This window comes from Mirounga angustirostris, unplaced genomic scaffold, assembly GCF_029215605.1.
Source record: "Mirounga angustirostris isolate CCGP_5_RB_7025 unplaced genomic scaffold, mMirAng1.0.hap1 SCAF_6, whole genome shotgun sequence".
NCBI lineage: Eukaryota > Metazoa > Chordata > Mammalia > Carnivora > Phocidae > Mirounga > Mirounga angustirostris.
The window spans coordinates 130252103-130273627 of record NW_026991714.1 but is presented as its reverse complement, the minus strand read 5'-3'; the positions used below and the strand labels follow the sequence as shown (position 1 = coordinate 130273627).

General features: G+C 36.8%; 1 protein-coding gene across 1 annotated transcript in view; it reads left to right on the top strand.

Moving 5' to 3' along the window:
- Nucleotides 1-21525, top strand: part of CFAP43 (cilia and flagella associated protein 43) — a 115198-nt gene that overhangs the window by 60064 nt on the left and 33609 nt on the right. The window contains exons 19-23 of the mRNA XM_045878775.2: nucleotides 647-724; nucleotides 14884-15009; nucleotides 18731-18835; nucleotides 19861-19977; nucleotides 20882-21109. Of these exons, the coding sequence (XP_045734731.1) occupies nucleotides 647-724; nucleotides 14884-15009; nucleotides 18731-18835; nucleotides 19861-19977; nucleotides 20882-21109 (654 nt within the window). The remainder of the gene's footprint in view (nucleotides 1-646; nucleotides 725-14883; nucleotides 15010-18730; nucleotides 18836-19860; nucleotides 19978-20881; nucleotides 21110-21525) is intronic.

The following is a 21525-nucleotide window of genomic DNA, read 5'->3' as shown; positions in this document are numbered from 1 at the left end:
AAAACGGGTGGACCAGGAAAAGGAGAAAAGGACATGATGGCTTCAGATGTGCAGGAAGGTGACAGCTAGCAGCTTGTGTCTGGATTTAGCTTGTTAGTCTCACTCAAGTTCCCAGTAAAATAGCAGACTAGTTCCTTTGTCAGCTATTCTCTATTTAATTTTTTTACTATTTATCTTCTTTCCGTTGGCCTTTTTTTTTTTTTTAAGATTTTATTTATTTATTTGACAGAGAGAGACACAGCGAGAGAGGGAACACAAGCAGGGGGAGTGGGAGAGGGAGAAGCAGGCTTCCCACTGAGCAGGGAGCCCGATGCGGGGCTCGATCCCAGGACCCTGTGATCATGACCTGAGCCAAAGGCAGACGCTTAACGACTGAGCCACCCAGGCGCCCCTTTCCGTTGGCCTTCTAAATGACATCAGTTGCAAGTTGCTTCGAGGATCACTTACATAGCAGCAGGGGACTTTTAAGCAAGGCACTGCAGTGGTGGTATTTCATGTACACGTCGTATTATTAGTCTTTACAAAAATTGTTTCCAGAGAAGTGCTACCTATGTATCTCTGTACCCCTGTATGCATGTATCTACTTCTCTATCATATAACTATCATTTCTCTTGCCTGTTTAAGTGATATACTTGTTCCATTTCAGGCCATCAAAAATGAGGTTAAACTGTTTTCCAAGAAAAGGAAAGAGATAAAAACAGGAATCAAAGCACTTGCTAAAACTGTAAGTGTTGTGATTTCATAAATGAATACACTGGCCTCAGTCTAAAATTCCTTTTTGAGCTTTATTTTATCCAATACAGCATGAGGAGCTGTACCCATTTTTCCCTCTGCCAGTAAGGTCGGTTTTCTGAGGTGCTGTAACATGGTGGAATTTTTACCATATCACACTATATATAAACACTGGTTTTCTTCTCAGTCTTCCTGAAACACTGGGTCTTACTTTTTTTTAATATTTATTTTTATCAAAGTTATATGTTTACAGTTTTACAATTTAAATAATGAGTTATATAATTAAAAATAATGTTTTTAAAGCGACACCTGCCCTACTTTTCTTCACTATGATTCCTGTACTCCCGAGGCAAATGTTTTCAATTCTTTCAGCTTTTTTGTTTGGATATTTTACTTCTGTCTTTCCAAATGGTCTTTTTTTTTTTTTTTAAGATTTTATTTATTTATTTGAGAGAGAGAATGAGAGAGAGAGAGAGAGAGCATGAGAGGGGGGAGGGTAAGAGGGAGAAGCAGACTCCCCGCTGAGCAGGGAGCCTGATGCGGGACTCGATCCCAGGACTCCAGGATCATGACCTGAGCTGAAGGCAGTCGCTTAACCAACTGAGCCACCCAGGCGCCCCTCCAAATGGTCTTTTTAATACTGTTTTTTCTTGACATTTCTATTTTGACACCAACTGTGGGCTTCCTGGTTTGGAAGATGAGTATTTAGGCTCTTTTACAGCCCATCACTATAACGTACACATAAATCCCTACTCAGTGTGCACACTGTTATAGTTACATAAATATTCTTCAAAGCCAGGTCACATTATGATTAATTTCCATTTTTATAATCATATTTTTCCTGGAGTTAATAATTGCCTATGTTTTAGATTAAGCCTTTCTATATACCTGTTACCGACTCAGACTCTCTCAAAATGCTAAAAACTCTTCTCAATACAGTCAAATACCTGAGGTAGTCAAGCTGTCAGTGGTTTGTTGGTTTGTTTGTTTTCATGACCTCCTTTTTCATCTTCCAGCTCTAGTCTAAGCACCCTGCTTCCTAGACCAGGTACATGGTCTGTCATCACCTGCCATCTGAGTTGGAGTCCCTCTTTCCAGGGCCCCATTCATTTTTCTTTGTATTCTTGATGTACATCTTCCAGTAGCTTCCTAAGCAGGACTGCTGTGGTGTTGCATGCTTGAGGACATCATGTATCAGACAGGCATGCTTCTGGCATGCCATTTAAATGTAATGCAGTGTGGATGGTGCCTGCCCTCTTAGAGTTGTACAATGCTCTGGCTCTGTTCTTGGGAAAGGGCATGTGGGAGGGATATTTTTGAAACTTGGTTTTTCTTAAAATGTCTTTATCCTACCGTTACACTCATTTGATAGCTTGCCTCGGTGTTCCTTGATTTCCCCTCAGAATTTTGAAGGCTTGCTCCATCATCTTCTAGCTCTCAGTGTTTGCTTTAGAGAATCCAATTCCTTTCTGATTCCCAATTCTTTCTAGGTAACCAGATTTTGTCTCTGAGAACTTATAGGATCATTTATCCCAGCTGTTAGGAAATTTCACAGTTATGCACCTTGATAGATTTGATGGATATTCTTGGTTTGCTGGTGCAGATATATTCCCCACCCTTCTCCTTTCTGTTCTTAGCCCCAAGAGGCGGGCCTTTGTGGATATTATCAATGTGCTATCTTGCCACTGGCTTCTGGTTGGGCATAGTCAATGAGTGGCGTCAGCAGGAGATGGGAAGTGTCTTTACTCCTCCAGTGGCCTCTTTGTGGTATTATGATTTGACAGTCACAGCCAGCCCTTTCCTACAGCTACTGATCTCTCCAGGTTCCAGTAACCAATCCCCACGCTTGCCCTTCACACGTAGGAGTGGTGATAGCTTTCTGTGGTTGCTACTCTGAGATGCTTTATCATACCTTGCTGGTTTGCTTTACCCTGACAATCCTTTTGTAAAAGTCCCTCTCCCCAGTTATCCCATTTGAGTGTGTCATCTATTTTGTACCAGGACCCTAGTTCGTTTGCTAGTTTTTTTCTTTCTCATGTGCTAGACATTGGTGTGCACTTTCAATAAAAAACCTTTGTCTTTCAGTTCTGGGAAATGTCCTCAAATTTTTCTTTGGGAATTTCCTCCCCTTTGTTTGACTTTCCTTATTGCTAATTAGGTTGAATATCTTTTCATAACTCTAAAAGACCTTCCTCTTCTGTGAATTCATTGTTCATATCCTTTGCCTATTTTTCTATCAGGTTGTTGGTCTTTTTCCTTTTGATTGTAGAGTTCTTTGTTTTTATTTTTAATTTATATTTGTGATAATTAGGGCTAGCTAAGCTGTGATAATAACCAAACTCCAAAAATATAGTAGCATAGGGATTGGGAGTTTATTTCAGGTCATTAGCTGCTCTGTTCCGTGCAGTTATTCAGAGATGCAGGAGGCAGAGATTCTGCTGTCTTTAGCACCTGGCTTGTGACGTTGCCTTGCTTGAGCTCGCCACAGTCAGCTGGGAGGGGGAAAGAGCACAGAGGTGTGCAAGGGTAAAATCTAGAGCTGGCTTTATTATTAGGCTGAATCACATGAAATCAGAGTTTTATATGGTCCAGCCTAATATACGACAAATATTTTTGTCTTGTGTCTTAACTTTTATAATATGCCTTTTAAAATGCAGAATTTATGTTATGATCAGAATGTATTGATATTTTATTTAGAACTTTTGTCCTGTATATCTGATTTTAAAAGGTCTTCCAAAGTCTCACATACTTTTTTTTTTCTAATACTCCTTTATTTCACCTGTAATTTATTTTCATGAATGGTATGAGGTATGGATCTAAATTATTTTTTCAAATGAATAGCCCATTTCACCAGTGCTTTTTATTGAATACCACCCTTTCTCCAGTGATTTGCAGTGCTTCCTCTGTCAATCCCTGGATTCCCATGTATGCAGTATTGTTTCTGGACTCTCTATTCTGAAATTGAGTATTGATCATTTCCTAGGCTAATTCCAAACTATTTTGATAGTTATCTCTTTATAAAATTTTTTTTAAAGATTTTATTTATTTATTTGACAGAGAGAGACACAGCGAGAGAGGGAACACAAGCAGGGGGAGTGGGAGAGGGAGAAGCAGGCTTCCCACCGAGCAGGGAGCCCGATGTGGGGCTCCATCCCAGGACCCTTGGATAGACCTGAACCGAAGGCAGACGCTTAATCACTGAGCCACCCAGGCACCCCCTTTATAAAATAATTTTATACCTTGAAGGTAATTCTCCCTTTACTCTTCTTTTTCAAAAAAAGAAAAATGTTGGCCTTTTTATTCACATTTATTTTTCTATTTGAATTTTAAGATTGGCTTGTCAAGCTTAATGTAAACTCTGATTTGACTTTGAGAATACATTGCTTATCTTTGATTTGAGTAAGAATTTATTTGCTATCTCTGAAAATTTATATATATATAATATATATTAAAATGTATTATATAAATCTTTTTAAAATTTTTTATTTAAATTCAATTTAGTTAACACATAGTATATTATTAGTTTCAGGGTAGAATTTAGTGATTCATCAGTTGCATCTAACACCCACTGTTCATTACATCAAGTGCCCTCCTTAATACCCATCACCCAATTACCCCATCCCCCTACCCACCTCCCCTCCAGCAACCCTCAGTTGGTTTCCTATAGTTTCCTATAGCTAAGAGTTAAGAGTTTGCCTCCCTCTCTGTTTTTATCTTATTTTATTTTTCTTTCCCTTCCCCTATGTTCAACTGTTTTGTTTCTTAATTCCCACAGATGAGTGAAATCATATGATGATTGTCTTTCTCTGACTGACTAATTTCGCTTAGCATAATACCCTCTAGTTCCATCCATGTCATTGTAAATGGCAAGATTTCATTCTTTAGATGGCTGAATAGTATTCCATTATATATATATATATATATATATATATTCCATATATATATATATATATATATATATATACCACATCTTCTTTATCCATTCATCTGTTGATAGACATCTGGGCTCTTTCCATAGTTTGGCTATTGTGGACATTCTGCGATAAACATTGGGGTGCAAGTGCCCCTTCAAATCACAATTTTTGTATCCTTTGGATAAATATGTAGAAGTGCAATTGCTGGGTTGTAGGGTAGTTCTATTTTTAAATTCCTAAGGAAGCTCCATACTATTTTCCAGAGTGTCTGCACCAGTTTGTATTCTCACCAACAATGTAAGAGGGTTCCCCTTTCACCACATCCTCACCAACACCTGTTGTTTCCTGAGTTGTTAATTTTAGCCATTCTGACTGGTATGTGGTGGTATCTCATTGAGGTTTTGATTTGTATCTCCCTGATGCTGAATGATGTTGAGCATTTTCTTCATGTGTTTATTGGCCATTTGTATGTTTTCTTTGAAGAAATGTCTGTTCATGTCTTCTGCCCATTTCTTGATTGGATTCTTTGTTCTTTGAGTGTTGAGTTTGATAAGTTCTTTATAGATTCTGGATACTAGTCCTTTATCTGATAAGACATTTGCAAATATCTTCTCCCATTCCTTAGGTTGCCTTTTAGTTTTGTTGTTTCCTTTGCTGTGCAAAAGCTTTTTATATTGATGAAGTCCCAATAGTTCATTTTTGCTTTTGTTTCCCTTGCCTTTGGAGACAGGTCTAGCAAAAAGTTGCTGCAGCCAAGGTCAAAGAGCTTGCTGCCTATGTTCTCCTCTGGGATTTTGGTGGATTCCTATCTCATATTTAGGTCTTTCATCCATTTTGAGTTTATTTTTATATATGGTGTAATAAAGTGGTCCAGTTTCATTCTTCTGCATGTGGCTGTCCAATTTTCCCAACACCATTTGTTGAAGAGACTGTCTTTTTTCCACTGGAGTCTTTCCTGCCTTGTCCAAGATTAGTTGACCATAGAGCTGAGGGTCCATTTATGGGTTTTCTATTCTGTTCCATTGATCTATGTGTCTGTTTTTGTGCCAGTACCATACTGTCTTGATAATGACAGCTTTGTCATACAGCTTGAAGTCTGGAAGTGGGATGCCTCCAGCTTTGGTTTTCTTTTTCAACATTACTTTGGCTATTCAGGGTCTTTTCTGGTTCCATACAAATTTTAGGATTGTTTGTTCCAGCTCTATGAAAAATACTGGTGGTATTTTGATAGGGATTGAGTTGAATGTGTAGATTGCTTTGGGAAGCATAGACATTTTAACAAGATTTATTCTTCCAATCCATGAGCATGGGAAGCCATCTGGCCCTGGACTCTTGTTTATTGGGAGATTTTTAATTACTGCTTCTATTTTCTTGCTGGTTATGGGTCTGTTCAAGTTTTCTCTTTCTTCCTGTTTCAGTTTTGGTAGTTTATATGTTTTTAGGAATGTATCTATTTCTTCCAGATTGCCTAATTTGTTGGCATATAATTGCTCATAATATTCTCTTATAATTATTTACCTATCTTCCATGTTGGTTGTGATTTCTCCTCATTCATTCATTATTTTATTTATTTGGGTCCTTTCTCCTTTCTTTTTGATAAGTCTGGCTTGGGGTTTATCAATCTTATTAATTCTTTCCAAGAACCAGCTCCTAGTTTCATTGATCTGTTCTACGGTTTTTCGGATTTCTACATCATTGATTTCTGCTCTAATCTTTATTATTTCTCTTCTCCTGCTGGATTTAGACTTTATTTGCTGTTCTTTTTCCAGCTCCTTTTGGTGTAAGGTTAGGTTGTGTATTTGAGACTTTTCCTGCTTCTTGAGAAAGGCTTGTATTGCTATATACTTCCCTCTTAGGTCTGCCTTTGCTGCATCCGAAAGGTTTTGAACTGTCATGTTTTCATTTTCATTTGCTTCCATGTATTTTTTAAATTCTTCTTTAATTTCCTGGTTGGCCCAGTCATTCTTTAGTAGGATTTTCTGTAACCTCCATGTATTTGTGGTCCTTTCAAATTTCTTCTTGCAGTTGACTTCAAGTTTCATAGCATTATGGTCTGAAAATATGCATGGTATGATCTCAGTCTTTTTGTACCAGTTAAAACCTGATTTGTGGGGTGCCTGGGTGGCTCAGTCATTAAGCATCTGCCTTCGGCTCAGGTCATGATCCCGGGGTCCTGGGATCGAGCCCTGCATCGGGCTCCCTGCTCCGCGGGAAGCTGGCTTTTCCCTCTCCCACTCCCCCTACTTGTGTTCCCTCTCTCACTGTGTCTCTCTCTGTCAAATAAATAAATAAAATCTTTAAAAAAAAAGAAAATAAAACCTGATTTGTGACCTGATGTGATCTATTCTGGAGAATGTTCCATGTGCAGTCAAGAAGAATGTGTATTCTGCTGCTTTAGGATGAAATGCTCTGAAGATACCTGTTAAGTCTGTCTGGTCCAGTGTGTCATTCAGAGCCCTGGTTTCCTTGTTGACCTTCTGCTTAAATGATCTGTCCATTGCTGTGAGTGGGGTGAAAGTCCTTTACTATTATTGTATTATTATCAATGAGTTTCTTTAATTTTGTTATTAGTTGGTTTTATATTTGGCTGCTCCCAAGTTAGGGGAATAAATATTTACAATTGTTAGATATTCTTCTTGGATAGACCCCTTTATTTATTAGGTTATAGTGTCCTTCTTCAACTCTTATCACAGTCTTTGGTTTAAAATCTAGTTTGTCTGAGATAAGAATGGCTACTCCAGCTTTCTTTTGATGTCCATTAGCATGATAAATGGCTCTCTACCCCCTCACTTTCAATCTGGAGGTGTCTTTGGGTCTAAAATGAGTCCCTTATAAGCACATATTGATGGGTCTTTTTTTTTTTTAATCCATTCTAATACCCTATGCCTTTTGATTGGAACATTTAGTCCATTTACATTCAGAGTAATTATTGAAAGATATGATTTTAGTGCCATTGTATTACCTGTAAAGCTGCTACTCCTGTAAATTGTCTCTGTTCCTTTCTGGTCTTTGTTACTTTTGGGCTCTCTCTCTGCTCAAGCGGTCCCCTTTAATATTTCTTGCAGGACTGGTTTAGTGTTCACAGATTCCTTTAGTTTTTGTTTGTCTTGTAAACTCTTTATCTCTCCTATTCTAAATGACACCCTTGCTGGATAAAGTATTCTTGGCTGCATATTTTCCCCATTTAGCAAGTTGAATATATCATACCAGCCCTTTCTGGCCTGCCAGGTCTCTGTGGACTGGTCTTCTGCCAGCCATATGTGTCTACCCTTATAGGTTAAGGACCTCTTGTCCAGAGCTGTTTTCAGGATTTTCTCTTTATCTTTGTAAATTGCAAACTTCACTATAATATGTTGAGGTATTGACCTATTTTTTTTTTTTAATTTGGGTTGATTTTGAGGGGAGTTCTCTGTGCTTCTAGGACTTGAATGCCTGTTTCCTTCTCCAGATTAGGGAAGTTCTCAGCTATAATTTTTTCAAATAAACCTTCTGCCCCTATGTCCACAATAGCCAAACTATGGAAAGAGCCAAGATGTCCATCAACAGATGAATGGATAAAGAAGATGTGAGATATAGATAGATGATAGATAGATAGATACATAGATATAGATATAGATATATAGCTATAGATATATACATATACACCCACACACATATACATACACACACACAATGGAATATTATGCAGCCATCAAAAAAATGAAATCTTGCCATTTGCAATGATGTGGATAGAACTAGAGGGTATTATGCTAAGCAAAATAAGTCAATCAGAGAAAGACAAGTATCATATGATCTCACTGATGTGAGGAATTCTTAATCTCAGGAAACAAACTGAGGGTTGCTGGAGTGGTGGGGGGTGGGAGGGATGGGACAGCTGTATGATAGACATTGGGGAGGGTATGTGCTATGGTGAATGCTGTGAATTGTGTAAGACTGATGAATCACAGACCTGTACCTCTGAAACAAATAATCCATTATATGTTAAAAAAAAAAAATGTAAGAAGGGAAAAATGAAGGGGGGGAATCGGAGGGGAAGATGAACCATGAGAGACTATGGACTCTGAGAAACAAACTGAGAGTTCTAGAGGGGAGGGAGTGGGGGGATGGTTTAGCCTGGTGATGGGTATTAAGAAGGGCACGTATTGAATGGAGCACTGGGTGTTATACGCAAACAATGAATCATGGAACACTACATCAAAAACTAATGATGTAATGTATGGTGATTAACATAACATAATAAAATAAAATTTAAAAAAGAACAAAAAAAAACCCTTCTGCCCCTTTTCCCTGCTCCTCATCTTCTCAGACTCCTATAATATGGATATTATTTCACTTTATGGAGTTGCTGAGTTCCCTAAGTCTACCTTCGTGATCTAATAGTTTTCTTTCCCTTTTCTTTTCAGCTTCATTATTAACCATAATTTTATCTTCCATACGACTGATTTGCTCTTCTAATTCATTCATCCTCATTTTTATGGCCTCCACTTGGGACTGCATTCAGTTATAGCATTTTTAATTTCAGCCTGACTAGATTTTAGTTCTTTTATCTCTGCAGTAAGGGATTCTCTAGTGACTTCTATGCTTTTTTCAAGCCCAGTATGCTTACAATTATTTTAAATTCTAGTTCAGACATTTTAATTATATCTGCATTGATTAAATCTCTGTCCATCATTTCTTCCTATTCTTTCTTTTGGGGTGAATTCCTCCATCTTCCACAGTTCATTTTTCTGGTTTGTGGTTGTGCAGCTTCCTTCTCCAAGACTTCTGATCGATTTCATTGGGTGTTCAGAATGATCCAATCTTTATCTATCTGTGTTCCAGTGAGGAAGCATGCTTAAGGTCACCCTACTACTTCACCATCTTACCACTCCCCCTATAATATAAATCTTATATATAATATATATTATATACATGTAATATTTATATGTAAATAAATGTATGTCTATTCAATTAAAAATTCTTCAGTGATGTTTTACAGTCTAGAAGTGACCTGGTATAATTTTGTTATTAGGCTTATTTTAGATATTTTATAGTTGTTTTTTTTTGCTTTTGTGAATGGGATATTTTTCTATTACATTTTCTTTTTATGTTCTTTTTTTTCTTTAAGATTTTATTTACTTACTTGACAGAGAAAGAGAAAGAGAGAGAACAAGCAGGGGGAGCGGCAGGCAGAGGGAGAAGCAGACTCCTCGCTGAGCAGGGAGCCTGATGTGGGGCTCAATTCCAGGACCCTGGGATCATGACCTGAGCTGAAGGCAGACACTTAACCGACTGAGCCACCCAGGCACCCCTCTATTACATTTTCTAATTGGTTACTACTAGTATATATGAATGTTACTGATTTTATCTTTTATATATGGTCACCTTGCTGAATTCTCTTTTTAGTTCTGATCTTTTGTCAATTGTTTCTCTTGGATTGTCTAGGTAAACTATCATATCTTCTGAAAATCATGTCTCTTATCAATTTTTATACTTTATTTCTTTCTTGTCTTATGCCAAGGGCTTCTAATATAATAGTGGTCATGAGAGTGGACATGATTGTCTTCTTCCTGACCTTAACGGGAAAGTTTCTAACTTTTAAGTGTGATACTTGCCTCAGTATCTGTTAGATATCCTTTCATTAGTAAAATTCCTTTCTATCTCTTGTTACCTAAGAGTTTTTATTGTGAAGTTTATCAAATACCCTGTATTCCTCCAATAGACATTGGTCATTTTACACCAGATTCTATTTGCTAGTATTTTATTTAGAAATTTTGTATCGCTATCCATAAGTAATATTGTTTTCTTGTACTTTCTTTGTCTAATTATGATATCAGGGTTATACTAGTCTTAACAAGTGATTTGAGTAGTTTTCTATTTCTATTTTTTTCCCTGTGCTTTGGAACAGTTTGTATAAAGTACGAAGTCTCTCTCTCTCTTTTTTTTTAATATTTGGTTAAAAAACAAACAAAAAACCCCCACACACATATAAAACCATCTGTGCCTGATTTATGTTAGAGGAGTTGATTCTTTTCTTTGTTTCAAGTTTTTCTACAGTCATTAGTCTTGTCAGGTTTTCTATTTCTTTTCAAGTATAGATTTGATAAATTATATTTTCTTAGAAAATTGTCTGTCTCATCTAGATTTTAAAATATATAAATGTATATAATATTCTAATTTCACATCTTTCCTGATTTTTCAGTTATAGCTCTCTATTCCTAATTGTATATTTATGCCTTTTATCTTTTTTCTTGATCACACTTTATAATAGCATTTCTATTTTATTAATATGGCACAGTTTTTATTGACTTTATTATGATAAGAGAACGTTATATGTGATTTTATACCTATATATTTGACTATGTTAGGGTTTTATCAATTGAGAATTTTATTTGCTCTTCCCTACTTCCATCAGGTTTATTTGTCCTCATTTTGTTACTTTTTTGAGTTGAAAACTTGGTTTATTTCCTTTTGTTTTCCAATGTGTGAAAGCCTCTAAATATACCTCTGAGTACCACTTTGACTATATTGCATTGATTTTGATAAGTAACTTTCTCATCTTTCCTTAGTTGTAAACATTTGTAATTCCATTTTGAACACATCAATCAAAGGGTTTCTTAGAAGAATGTATGCATCTGTTTTCATTTTTCATATTGCTTTGTATGTTATTATAGATTGTTTTGTATATCTTTCTTTTGCTAACTTTGAAATTTATTTCACTGTGGTCAGTAAATAAAGCTTGTTGAGATTATCTTTGTAGCCTTGTATCCAGTCGCTTTTTGTAACTGTTCCATGTGCGTTTGTAAAGAATATTTTATTCTCTGGGTTTTTTTTAGGGCAGGGGAGGTATAGTGTTCTTTAATTTCCTATTAGATCAATCTAATTGTGTCAAGTTTTTATATCCATATTTATGTTTTTGCTATTTGAACTGTTATTTTCTAGGATATGATTAGCAATTTGTCAATTTATCCTTGTATTTCTATCAATATTTATGTCAGATGCCAAAATGTGCACAAGAGATCTCCTCAATAAATTATTCCTTTTATCCTTATGAGATATCTATCTTTTTCTCTTTTAATGTTCTTAATCTACATTTTGGTTTTTATATTAATTTTTGCTATATTTCTTTTTGCTATATTAATTCTTTTGCTATATATTTCACTTACTTATATACCTTTCTCCATTCCTTTATTTCTAACTTTCTTTTGTCTGCTAATGAATATATAGCTGGATTATTTTTTGTAAATCCTGTCTGAATTTTTTAATAGGTGAGTTTAGACACATTTATTATGATTATTGATATGTTTAAAATTATTCTTGCCATTTTATTTTTGGTTTTCTATTTAACATATTTTCAACTTATTTCTTTTTCCCTCTTTCCTATCTTCCTGGATTGCTCATACATTTTTTTATTATTGTTCTATTTTTTTCTTTACTATTTTGGGAATCATAATTCTATTTCTATATTAAAAATTCTAACTCACATGCTTCACTTTCCATTCTTCTACATCATCTGGTACCTTCCTAGTCAATGGAAGAGCACAGCAGCACTGATATCACCTGGAATCTTAATCCCATCCTGAATGTCCTGAATCAGAATCTGTTCTTTAACAAGACCCCCCAGGTGATTTGTTGGCACATTAAAGTTGGAGAAGCTCTGATTTAGTGTGTATCATACTGTATTCACCCTCCAGATAAGATCTTCAGTGTGTTATTATTACTTTTTACTTTTTCAGCTTCCTCTGTTTCCCTCACCTTCTCTCAATGATATCATTTGGAATTATAGCTCTAAATTGCTAGTTTTTAAGACTCTTAAAAACATGTAAATCTTATTTAGGCTTAAGTCTTTCTACCCAACTTCCTCTGGCAGTAGTACATCCTTAATAATCCTTTCAGAGATGTGGGTATTGGTGAACTTTCTGATCCCCTGACTGTCTATAAATTATATCAACCTTGCACTTGTGTGATGGTTTAATGACTATAGAATTACAGATTTAAGGTTTCTCTTCCCCTGAAATATTTGATCCAAAGCTATTGATCCAGGCTATTCTTGCATCCAGTGTTGCTAAGGTGGGTCTTCTATTAGACAGATTCTTCTACTTGGCAATATTCTTTTCCCCTTCAGAAGTGTTTCGGATTTGGTTCTTAAGTTTCACAACATTTCTATGTCTAGACCTGGGCCTGATCCACACTGGTTGTGCCCTTTCAGTCTTGAGTATTCATGCTGTATTATGTCTTTGAAAATTCTCTCTTATTATTTCTTTCAACACCGTGGCCCCCGTTCTCTTTATTCTCTCTTTCTGAAGTGTATTAGTTATAGGTCCTTCTAGATGTGTCATACAAGTGCCTTCAGTTTTCTTTCACACTTTCTCTCTCTTTATCTATGTATGTGTCCATTTATTTATTTATTTATTTTGTTATACCCAGCAGAATTCTTAACTTATTCTTGCAGATCACTAATTATCTTCAATTGTGTCCATCTTGCTATTCAACCCATCTATTGAATATTTTTTTGTTTCAAAGATCAAACTTTTAAGTTTATAATCTCTTGATTCTTTTCATGAGATACAGTATTTTGCATCCCTAGTTACTGTAAAATTCCACTCTTGTTTAATTAACTCTTCGTGTAACAAGTCTTCTGTTTATTGAATTTATTGTCTCTCTTCAATGGTCTTGTTGTTCCCCAAATATTGGTACTCTTATTATTTTTATTATTGTATGCTCATCTTTAAAATTGACATGCCCCATTATAATTCCACCACACCAGTTGAACCGTTTTGGGAAGATGTGTAGAAGGTATTCTGGTCTATTTTATTATTGTATGCTCATCTTTAAAATTGACATGCCCCATTATAATTCCACCACACCAGTTGAACCTTTTTGGGAAGATGTCAGCAGGTATTCTGGTCTATTTTCAGTAAAATGAGAAGGGGTGGGTGGTGTTGGGAAGTGGCTTGGCCACCTATCTTGTGGCGGGGGAGATGTCCTCTAATTCCTTCTAGCCACTGGCACACTCCTTGTCATTGACCTATCTCTCCCACCCAAATATTCATTCCAGTTCCCTCCACTTGGCAGCAAACACCCATGTTACTACTGTTGGGCCCCCTGGGGAGTTTTATCAAGTGGCAATACACATACAGGCAGGTTCTGTCCACTGCCTGTTTCCGATGTAGTACCCCCAACTAATCACTCTGCCAGTTACTTCTAGGTTACCCCATGCTCCTATATCTGGTGTAGCTTCTACATTTTATTAAGTATTGTCTTGTGGGCACTTGGGGCTATGATGTATCATTCGGATCCATCTGATTTTCATTTTTCAGATGTTACAGGTTCCATGGTACTGAAGGATCCTTTTTTCCCTCTTAATTATAGTAGATTTATCTATTTATTATACACTTCTTTCCTCTTAATTTTATGGATTGAGGCAGGAAAGGATGATTGTAAACCCCATTCTCAGTCAACCATTTTGAAATCGAAGTCCTCAATTTTTCTGTTATATTTTCTGATATTTTATTGATTTGTAAGAGCTCTTTATATATTGACGATATTAATACTTTGTCATATATGTTACAATGTATATTCTTTGGCCCTGAATTTTCTGAAGTTATAAACTTTTAAAGATAATTTTTATTTTAGAAATGTTCAAATATGTATAAAAGGAAAGAGAATAATAAAATAATAAATCCAATGGCCAATATTGTTTCATCTATACCCTTACCCACTATCCCTTCTCCTGATCATTTTGAAGTAAATCCCAGATATTATATCATTTCATCCTTAATTATTTAAGTATGTACCTCTAAAAGATAATGACTCTTTTTTTTTTTTTTTTAAGTAGGCTCCACACCCAGCATGGAGCCCAACATGGGGTTCGAGCTCACAACCATGAGATCAAGACCTGGGCTGAGATCAAGGATCAGATGCTTAACTGACTGAGCCACCCAGGCACCCCAAAATAAGAACTCTTAAAACATAACCACAATACCATCAGCACACCTAAATATCAATAATTCCTTAATTTCATTGAATGAAGTGATGAATTTACAGATTTTTCTTGTTGTTTTTAGATTAATGAGTTTTTAAGGGTTAATTCTGAAAACTTAAGTGACCACAATAAGTCCATAATGCTTACTTGATAGTTACATTTAGGTAAATAAAACATCTTTTTTACTGACTGCTGTCTAAAGAGACTCAGAAAAGCATGTCTATAAAGTTTAATTCTTTACTTGTCATCATTCTTTCTTATTTGAAAATTCAGGTTCTGACTATGATGGAAGAAAATGAAACAGTAGATAATATTGCAAAATTAGACCAAAAGGAATTTGGCCTGGATCTTGAAGAACTGGAAAGACTTCACGATGAAAATGAGGAAGAAGTGGCAAAGGTATTGAAAAATCTAATTTAGGCACCTGAAAGAAATATAATGAAAGAAGTAAAAAGAAAATGGGAAGGAGAACTTTTCTAGGATAATGCAAATAAAACAAAAACCTAGTGCATATAAATACAATGAGTCCGAGAATTATTAAATTTGGGAGTTAGGGGAAAGAAGAGTGTCTAGGCCAGCCACACATCTGATGTTTTGTCTCTCCTTCATGATATTTGTTCCAACCATCTTCCACCATATGTTTGAACATTTTTAGAAATCCTCTCAGCCACCTTATGCCAACTTTGGACCTTCTGGTTTAGTGAGCTCTTTCCTTTCCTTTTCTTTCTTTCTTGTAGGCTCCACACCCAGCATGGAGCCCAACGTGTGGCTTGAACTCATGACCCTGAGATCAAGACCTGAGCTGAGATCAAGAGTTGGATGCTTAACTGACTGAGCCACCCAGGCGCCACTAGCCCTTCCTTAATTACAATTGAAATCTTTCTCCCTTTATTCACTGACTTCTCTACCCTTTGAGCATCATCTACTCAATGGTCACTCTGAAAATAGAGAAGATTAGCAATTACCATGTTCCCTTTGTGTCTTGTCTTGTCTACGCTAGCGATCCCAGGTCCTATGGCCATCATATAATGTAGTTTCAATAGCTTCATCATCATGATGCATTTTCCCTCTGGTTTCATTATATTTGAGTATGGCATCCACAAAAGAATTCCAATTATTATCTGTCCAGTTTAGAGAAAAACACAAACTGAAACCTCTAATTCTCTAGATACTAAACTTCTATTGCTATAGACTTTGCATCTCTTTGTGGTGGTCACATTATATTGTTTACTTGTATGGATTTTATTTTAGGTCAAAGTCCTAATTGTGTTTTACACAGAATGTTCTTAAGCTACCTCTTTCTCAACCTGCACAGTACATTTGATTTTTTGAGTGTGCAAGAATAAAAATGTTTTTTTCTAAGCAAGAGAAGGAAATACGGTTGGATTCAAGGACATTTAAGTGGATTATAATTGGTTCAACAACTATATCAAAACGAGGCTGATAATTTGATGCCTCTAGCAGAGAGGTTTCCAGTCATATGCTCCAGAACTCTCTCCTGTTAAGCATGTTAATTAATGACTGGAGTAAAGATATAGAAATGAGGCATATTTGTCAAATTAGTGAATGACATGAGGCTGAGAAGGAAAGGAAATATATTGGATAACAGAATCAGGACCAAGAGGACCTTAATAATACTCAAAGAGGTAAAATTCACCTCAAGGAGGAAAAATTCATCTATCCATTCATTCATTCTGCAACATTTATTGAACACCTATTACATGCCAGGCACTGTTGTCGGTGCTGGGAATACGATGACTGAGACAGATAGGTCCTGCCCACATGGAGCTAATCTGGTAGAGAAGACAGACCCTAAACAAATCTCTCTATATTGTATGATGTAAACTGAATTATGTGATGGATGTGAGGCATCTAGTTCTGTGGTCAAAGACCACTTGAAAGAGGTGACATTTCATTTGGGATTGAAAAGGAGAGGAGTTAGCTATGCAAAGAGTTAGGGGAAGAGAATGGCAGACTAAGGATGCACCATGAATGAAGGCCCTGAGGCAGAAATGGAGTATTCCAGGAACAGAAAGGCCAGAAGGGCAGTAGCACAGTGGACAGGAGAGCGCTTCATGGAATGGGTGGGAACAGAGGCCAGCTCTGAAGACCTCATACATCATGATAAAGAATTTGGCTTTTGTTACGCTCAACAGAAAACTATTAGACATGATCCCATATTCTTATTTATAACAAATAGGCACCAATTTAGGGGCTTTTTCAATGTTACTTATTTTGATGGTCACAACCATCCAAAAAGGTAGGTTGTTGTTGTTCTGACTTGAGGAAACTAAGCATTTGGACCTAGAATCACTTGGCTAATGTCTTATAACTTGAATAAAAACCAGGAAGCACTCCCAGTCTGCCTACCAGGCTTCAGGCTTTTCCCCTTCGACCCTGGCTTCATCCAAGCCTGGAATGCCTCCTCCCATTCTGGCACCAGGTTTTCCTAGCCTGCTCAGCTTGACCACTTTGCAGGGAGTTTGGGTCGGGTGCCTACCCCCATCCTCACTCTAGTGTTGCTTCTCCCTCCAAGCTCATGTGTGACGATTCATCCCCACAAACCTCCTCCTCTGGCCTACTGACCTACAGACCACTGATAAACCCACCCTGATTACCCCCACCCCATGTCTCTGCTCCAGATGCTCCTTGCCACTTAATCAAATTCCTGCATATTCCCCCAGAAGCCTTCTTGATCTTCTGAGGCAGTCTTTGGTACAGAGAAAGTCTCCTCACATGCTTGTTTGCCCAATATTATTACTTTTTTTTAAAACTCTGGGCTTTAAAGAAATATTAGCCCCAGATTGGATGTGATAGTGAAACCAGATGGTCCAGCACAGAACAGGGTTAGCAGATGACACCATAAACCCAGGCACATTTGGGAAGAGACTACTAGTCCCTAGGAAGAGTTAGTGGTACCTACCTGTCAGGCATCCCCCAGTCCTAAAGGGACCAGGATATTAGTTAGCTCTGGACAGGATTTCAACCATAGGGAAAAGACCAAAGCCCAGTAATGACAACCTGGACACAGAAATAGGGACGGAGTCTGGAGGAGTTGATCAAATAGCCTCAGCAGTGGAGAGGGCAGGGCTGGGTAGGCTGGGAATCAGGCAGGTTCTGAACTGATAGGCCAAAATAGCTGTTTATTTAAGGAAAAAATAATTTAAAACTGTATTAACCATTAACTCAATGGATAAAAAAGAAATAAAATGCAAATTAAACAAAGCCTTTGATCAGACAATGAATAAAATAAACATGAATGATCGAATGAACAAATATGACATTTTCTAATCCAGGGGATATTATTCTTAACTAGTTTGCTGATAATTCTGCCAACAAAGAGAAATGCAAAAGAGGTTCTGAAGAGGATCCTAAAGACTAAAGATTGTTGGTCCTCACTTTCATATTAGGTCTTTTAGCAAACTCCATTAAAACAAGAATTCTTAATCACTTAAAGGTCAAGCAGTTGGCTTACTTAAGCAGATAAAACCAATTGAGGTAACATATGTTTCTAAATGAGAAAAGGTCAATCATATGATCCCCAAGAGTCATGGGACATTTATTTATAGTGGATATAAATAATAAGAAGAATTAAGTGACCCCAAGACAGAGGTCACAAACTGGCACTTCAAATATGCATTGACAAGAATTAAGCCAACATTTAGATATCTGGTAGTTTCATAAAAAATACACATTTTCAAACTTCTCTAACAAAACAGGAAGACCTGGCATAGTGGGTTCGCTCCCCAGCCCTGCACCAACCCGCCAGATCTGTGATAGTGTGCATTTTAGCTGTCTAGCCCACCATGGCCATGCAGCTGGCCTCACACCAACTTGGCTCATGTTTAGGACCTGTCTGCCTTTAGAGGTGTTTATGTTGATACCCTGGTCCTCAAGGAAGGGAATTCCAAGCCTCCAGACTAAACTTTAGGAAAGGTCCTTGAGACAGGAAAGTGTTTCTCCCCAAGTGCATCTCAGCACGGGACAGTTCCGTGTGGTGGGGCAAGAAGACAGCCACTAAATGTGCAGCCGTGACTGATTAGTGAATTTATAATTCAGATTATTTTTTAAGAAGCCACATATTCATGTTTATTTTTTCCCTTCATCTACGTTCTGCAAGATAAGAAAGGATGCAGAGATGCATAACCTCGCCAAGGCCTATTTGGCTGAACTTATTAAAGAAGAATGCTGGAATTCGATGGCTGTGAAAGGTCGAGCTCTTAAGGTAACAGATATAATTCCAGGTACAACACCTTAGCTGATGAGAACTTTCATTGAAAGTCTCATGGCAGAAAATTTTTTTAAATAATTTTAAGATAATGCATACGTGGAAAAACATTCAGAGCATCCTTGCCCTCCCTGTACCAAATTCCACCTAGTTGTGACACTTTCTCTTGTTATCATTCTTCCCTCTCTACTCAGTCCCTGTGTACTTCCAAGCCACCATCTCTTAAGATTTTCTTTCCTCTATGAACTACCTGCATCCACTCTTCATATCTATCTCTTCCAAAAGGCCACTTCACTCACATTCCACATAGATCGAAAACTAGACATAATATTGTTCACAGTTCTACCTGTACCCTCTAAACATCTGGGTTTTTTAATGCTTTTTCATTGAGATTCCTCCCAACACAATTTCCCTCTTTGTGTAGGGTGACCAGAAGTCCCAGTTTATGCCTGTGGTCCTAGAGTTAACTATAAGAGCACCCTTCTCACTTTCAAATATGCCTCCCTCCAATTTGGATAATGAAGTATATGGCCACGCTACATATTTGTGATTGAGTATTGCTCTTAAACAGGGTTTCATTAGAGCGGCACATTTGGGGCTGGATAATTCTTTGTTGTGGGGGTTGTTCTGTGGATTGTAGGATATTTTGGCCTCTATCTACTAGGCCCCAGTAGTATCCAAAACTCCCCATTAGTGAAAATCAAATATATCTCCAGATATTGCCAAATGTCCCTGGAGGGCTGGGGAGGAGGGAGACAGGGCAAGCAAAATCACTCCTAGTTGAGAACCACTGCTCTAGAAATAAATCCCTCACAAAAGCACAGTATTTCTACCCAAAGTTTACATCATTACTAATGATGTACATTGTTTTATTTTAAAGAAAGTTTCCACTGTCAATTCCACTCACGCATGATGACCTATGAATTCGTTTTGATCAGGGATAATATCCCTCACTCCACCTCTGATACGCACAATGGTACTACAAATGAATTTATTTCATCTTGCTTTTTTTTTTTTCCAAGTGCTTTCACATGCCCTACGTGGTTGAGAACTTTCCAATGAAAGAACGCACTGAAGAAGAGTTGAAAGAATTAAAGAGAGTTTTGCAGCAAAAGAAGATTGAAACAGAATGTCTTAAAGTACAATTTTAAATATATATGTGTTATTTATATAAGTAATGTGTTTTATTTTAGGGTCTCCATACAGATTTGAGTTAGGATACAACTTAAGATAAGTTTAGATATTGTTTACATTTTCATTACTTGTTAATTTGTAGAATATATTTTAATAAATATAGGAGCTAAATCCACACAGTAAATCAAGAAGCCTATAATCCTATACAATGTTAGCTAGCCCCCAAATAAGAGGACATGCTTTCAAAAAATGAGATTTGGGGTTTTGTTCTTGTCCTGGTCAGAAGTTGTCTTCATCTACCCTACTCTTTTTATCTTCTTTTATCACGAGGGATTATATTTTTAAATAATTGACCAAAGATGAAGTAGTATCTGTTTTGGTGGAATTGTGATTTTCCTAGAGCAATTCCACCTGTTTGTTTGTTTGTTCTAAAACAGCAATCTCTATCAGACCACTAGAAAAAATTTCCCATCAATGTAGTTTTGGTCAGAACTTTGCATCCATTCTTTTTCTGAAACATAAAATGAAGGCATTCTTCAAGTCTTCTTAACCTACACTCGTCAGTCTTATGTGAATAAGTTTCTTTGTAAATATTAAGAGAAGGTATATTTTTCAATGTTTAGGTACCAAGAAAGACTCATGATATTTATAAGCAGTTGTCATTCTGACAGAAATATAAATTATTACATACTGTCAAAGACAATTTTTACTCTCTTGACTTATCCACACTTTATCAGTTTCCAAAGCTTAAATCTCTTCTGAATCGGGATCTATCCATCACTTTGAATTCAGTTGTTGACAAGACAATGTAACATCTAAAATGACTGAAATATTTAAGCTGTCACAAAATTGCCCTTTAGAGAATTCTTATTCTTGCATAACTTTCGTGTCACCTTTTTCTATATTAAGCTACGGAAGGAAATTATAGAGGTTCAGTCTACAATTACCTTGGTTAAGAAGCATCATGAAGAGGAGGATGAAGAAGAAGAAGAAGAAGTGGCGGTAAAAAATTCCAACTTGCCCAATTACCTGCTTGGCAGTCTGAGTACTGATTTTGGTGTACAAGCCCCTTTGTTGTCAAGCCAATTGGAACTTCATTCCAGAGAGGAGAAAATAAACCAAATTATATTACTGAAAGTAGGTGAATTTTTTCTTTATCCTCTAAAATCTCTAAAACTCCCCATGAGGCATCTTGCAAAGGCTCAAATTGAAATCTAATGCTAACCAAATGATGTCTTTAAGGTACATAGAGAAATATCCAGATGGCTAGTGTGTCCATGTTCTTCAAACAGAACTTGTGTACAAGAGTTGCTTTCATCTCTTTGGACTGGGTTCTATGATAACAGGTTTTCTGAAGAATACCTACCCTAGCTGACACCACAAACAAACTCTTCTTCTACTTAGATTTTCAGTAAGCTCAAAGATAAGAGAGATCCTTGAATGCCATCTTCTAGGTAACTCAGATGTCTGTTAGATCAAGATATGATTGCTTATCTATCCCCTTAACCTGGGGAAATACAATTTCCTCTCTAAGACTTCCATAACTTCTCTTC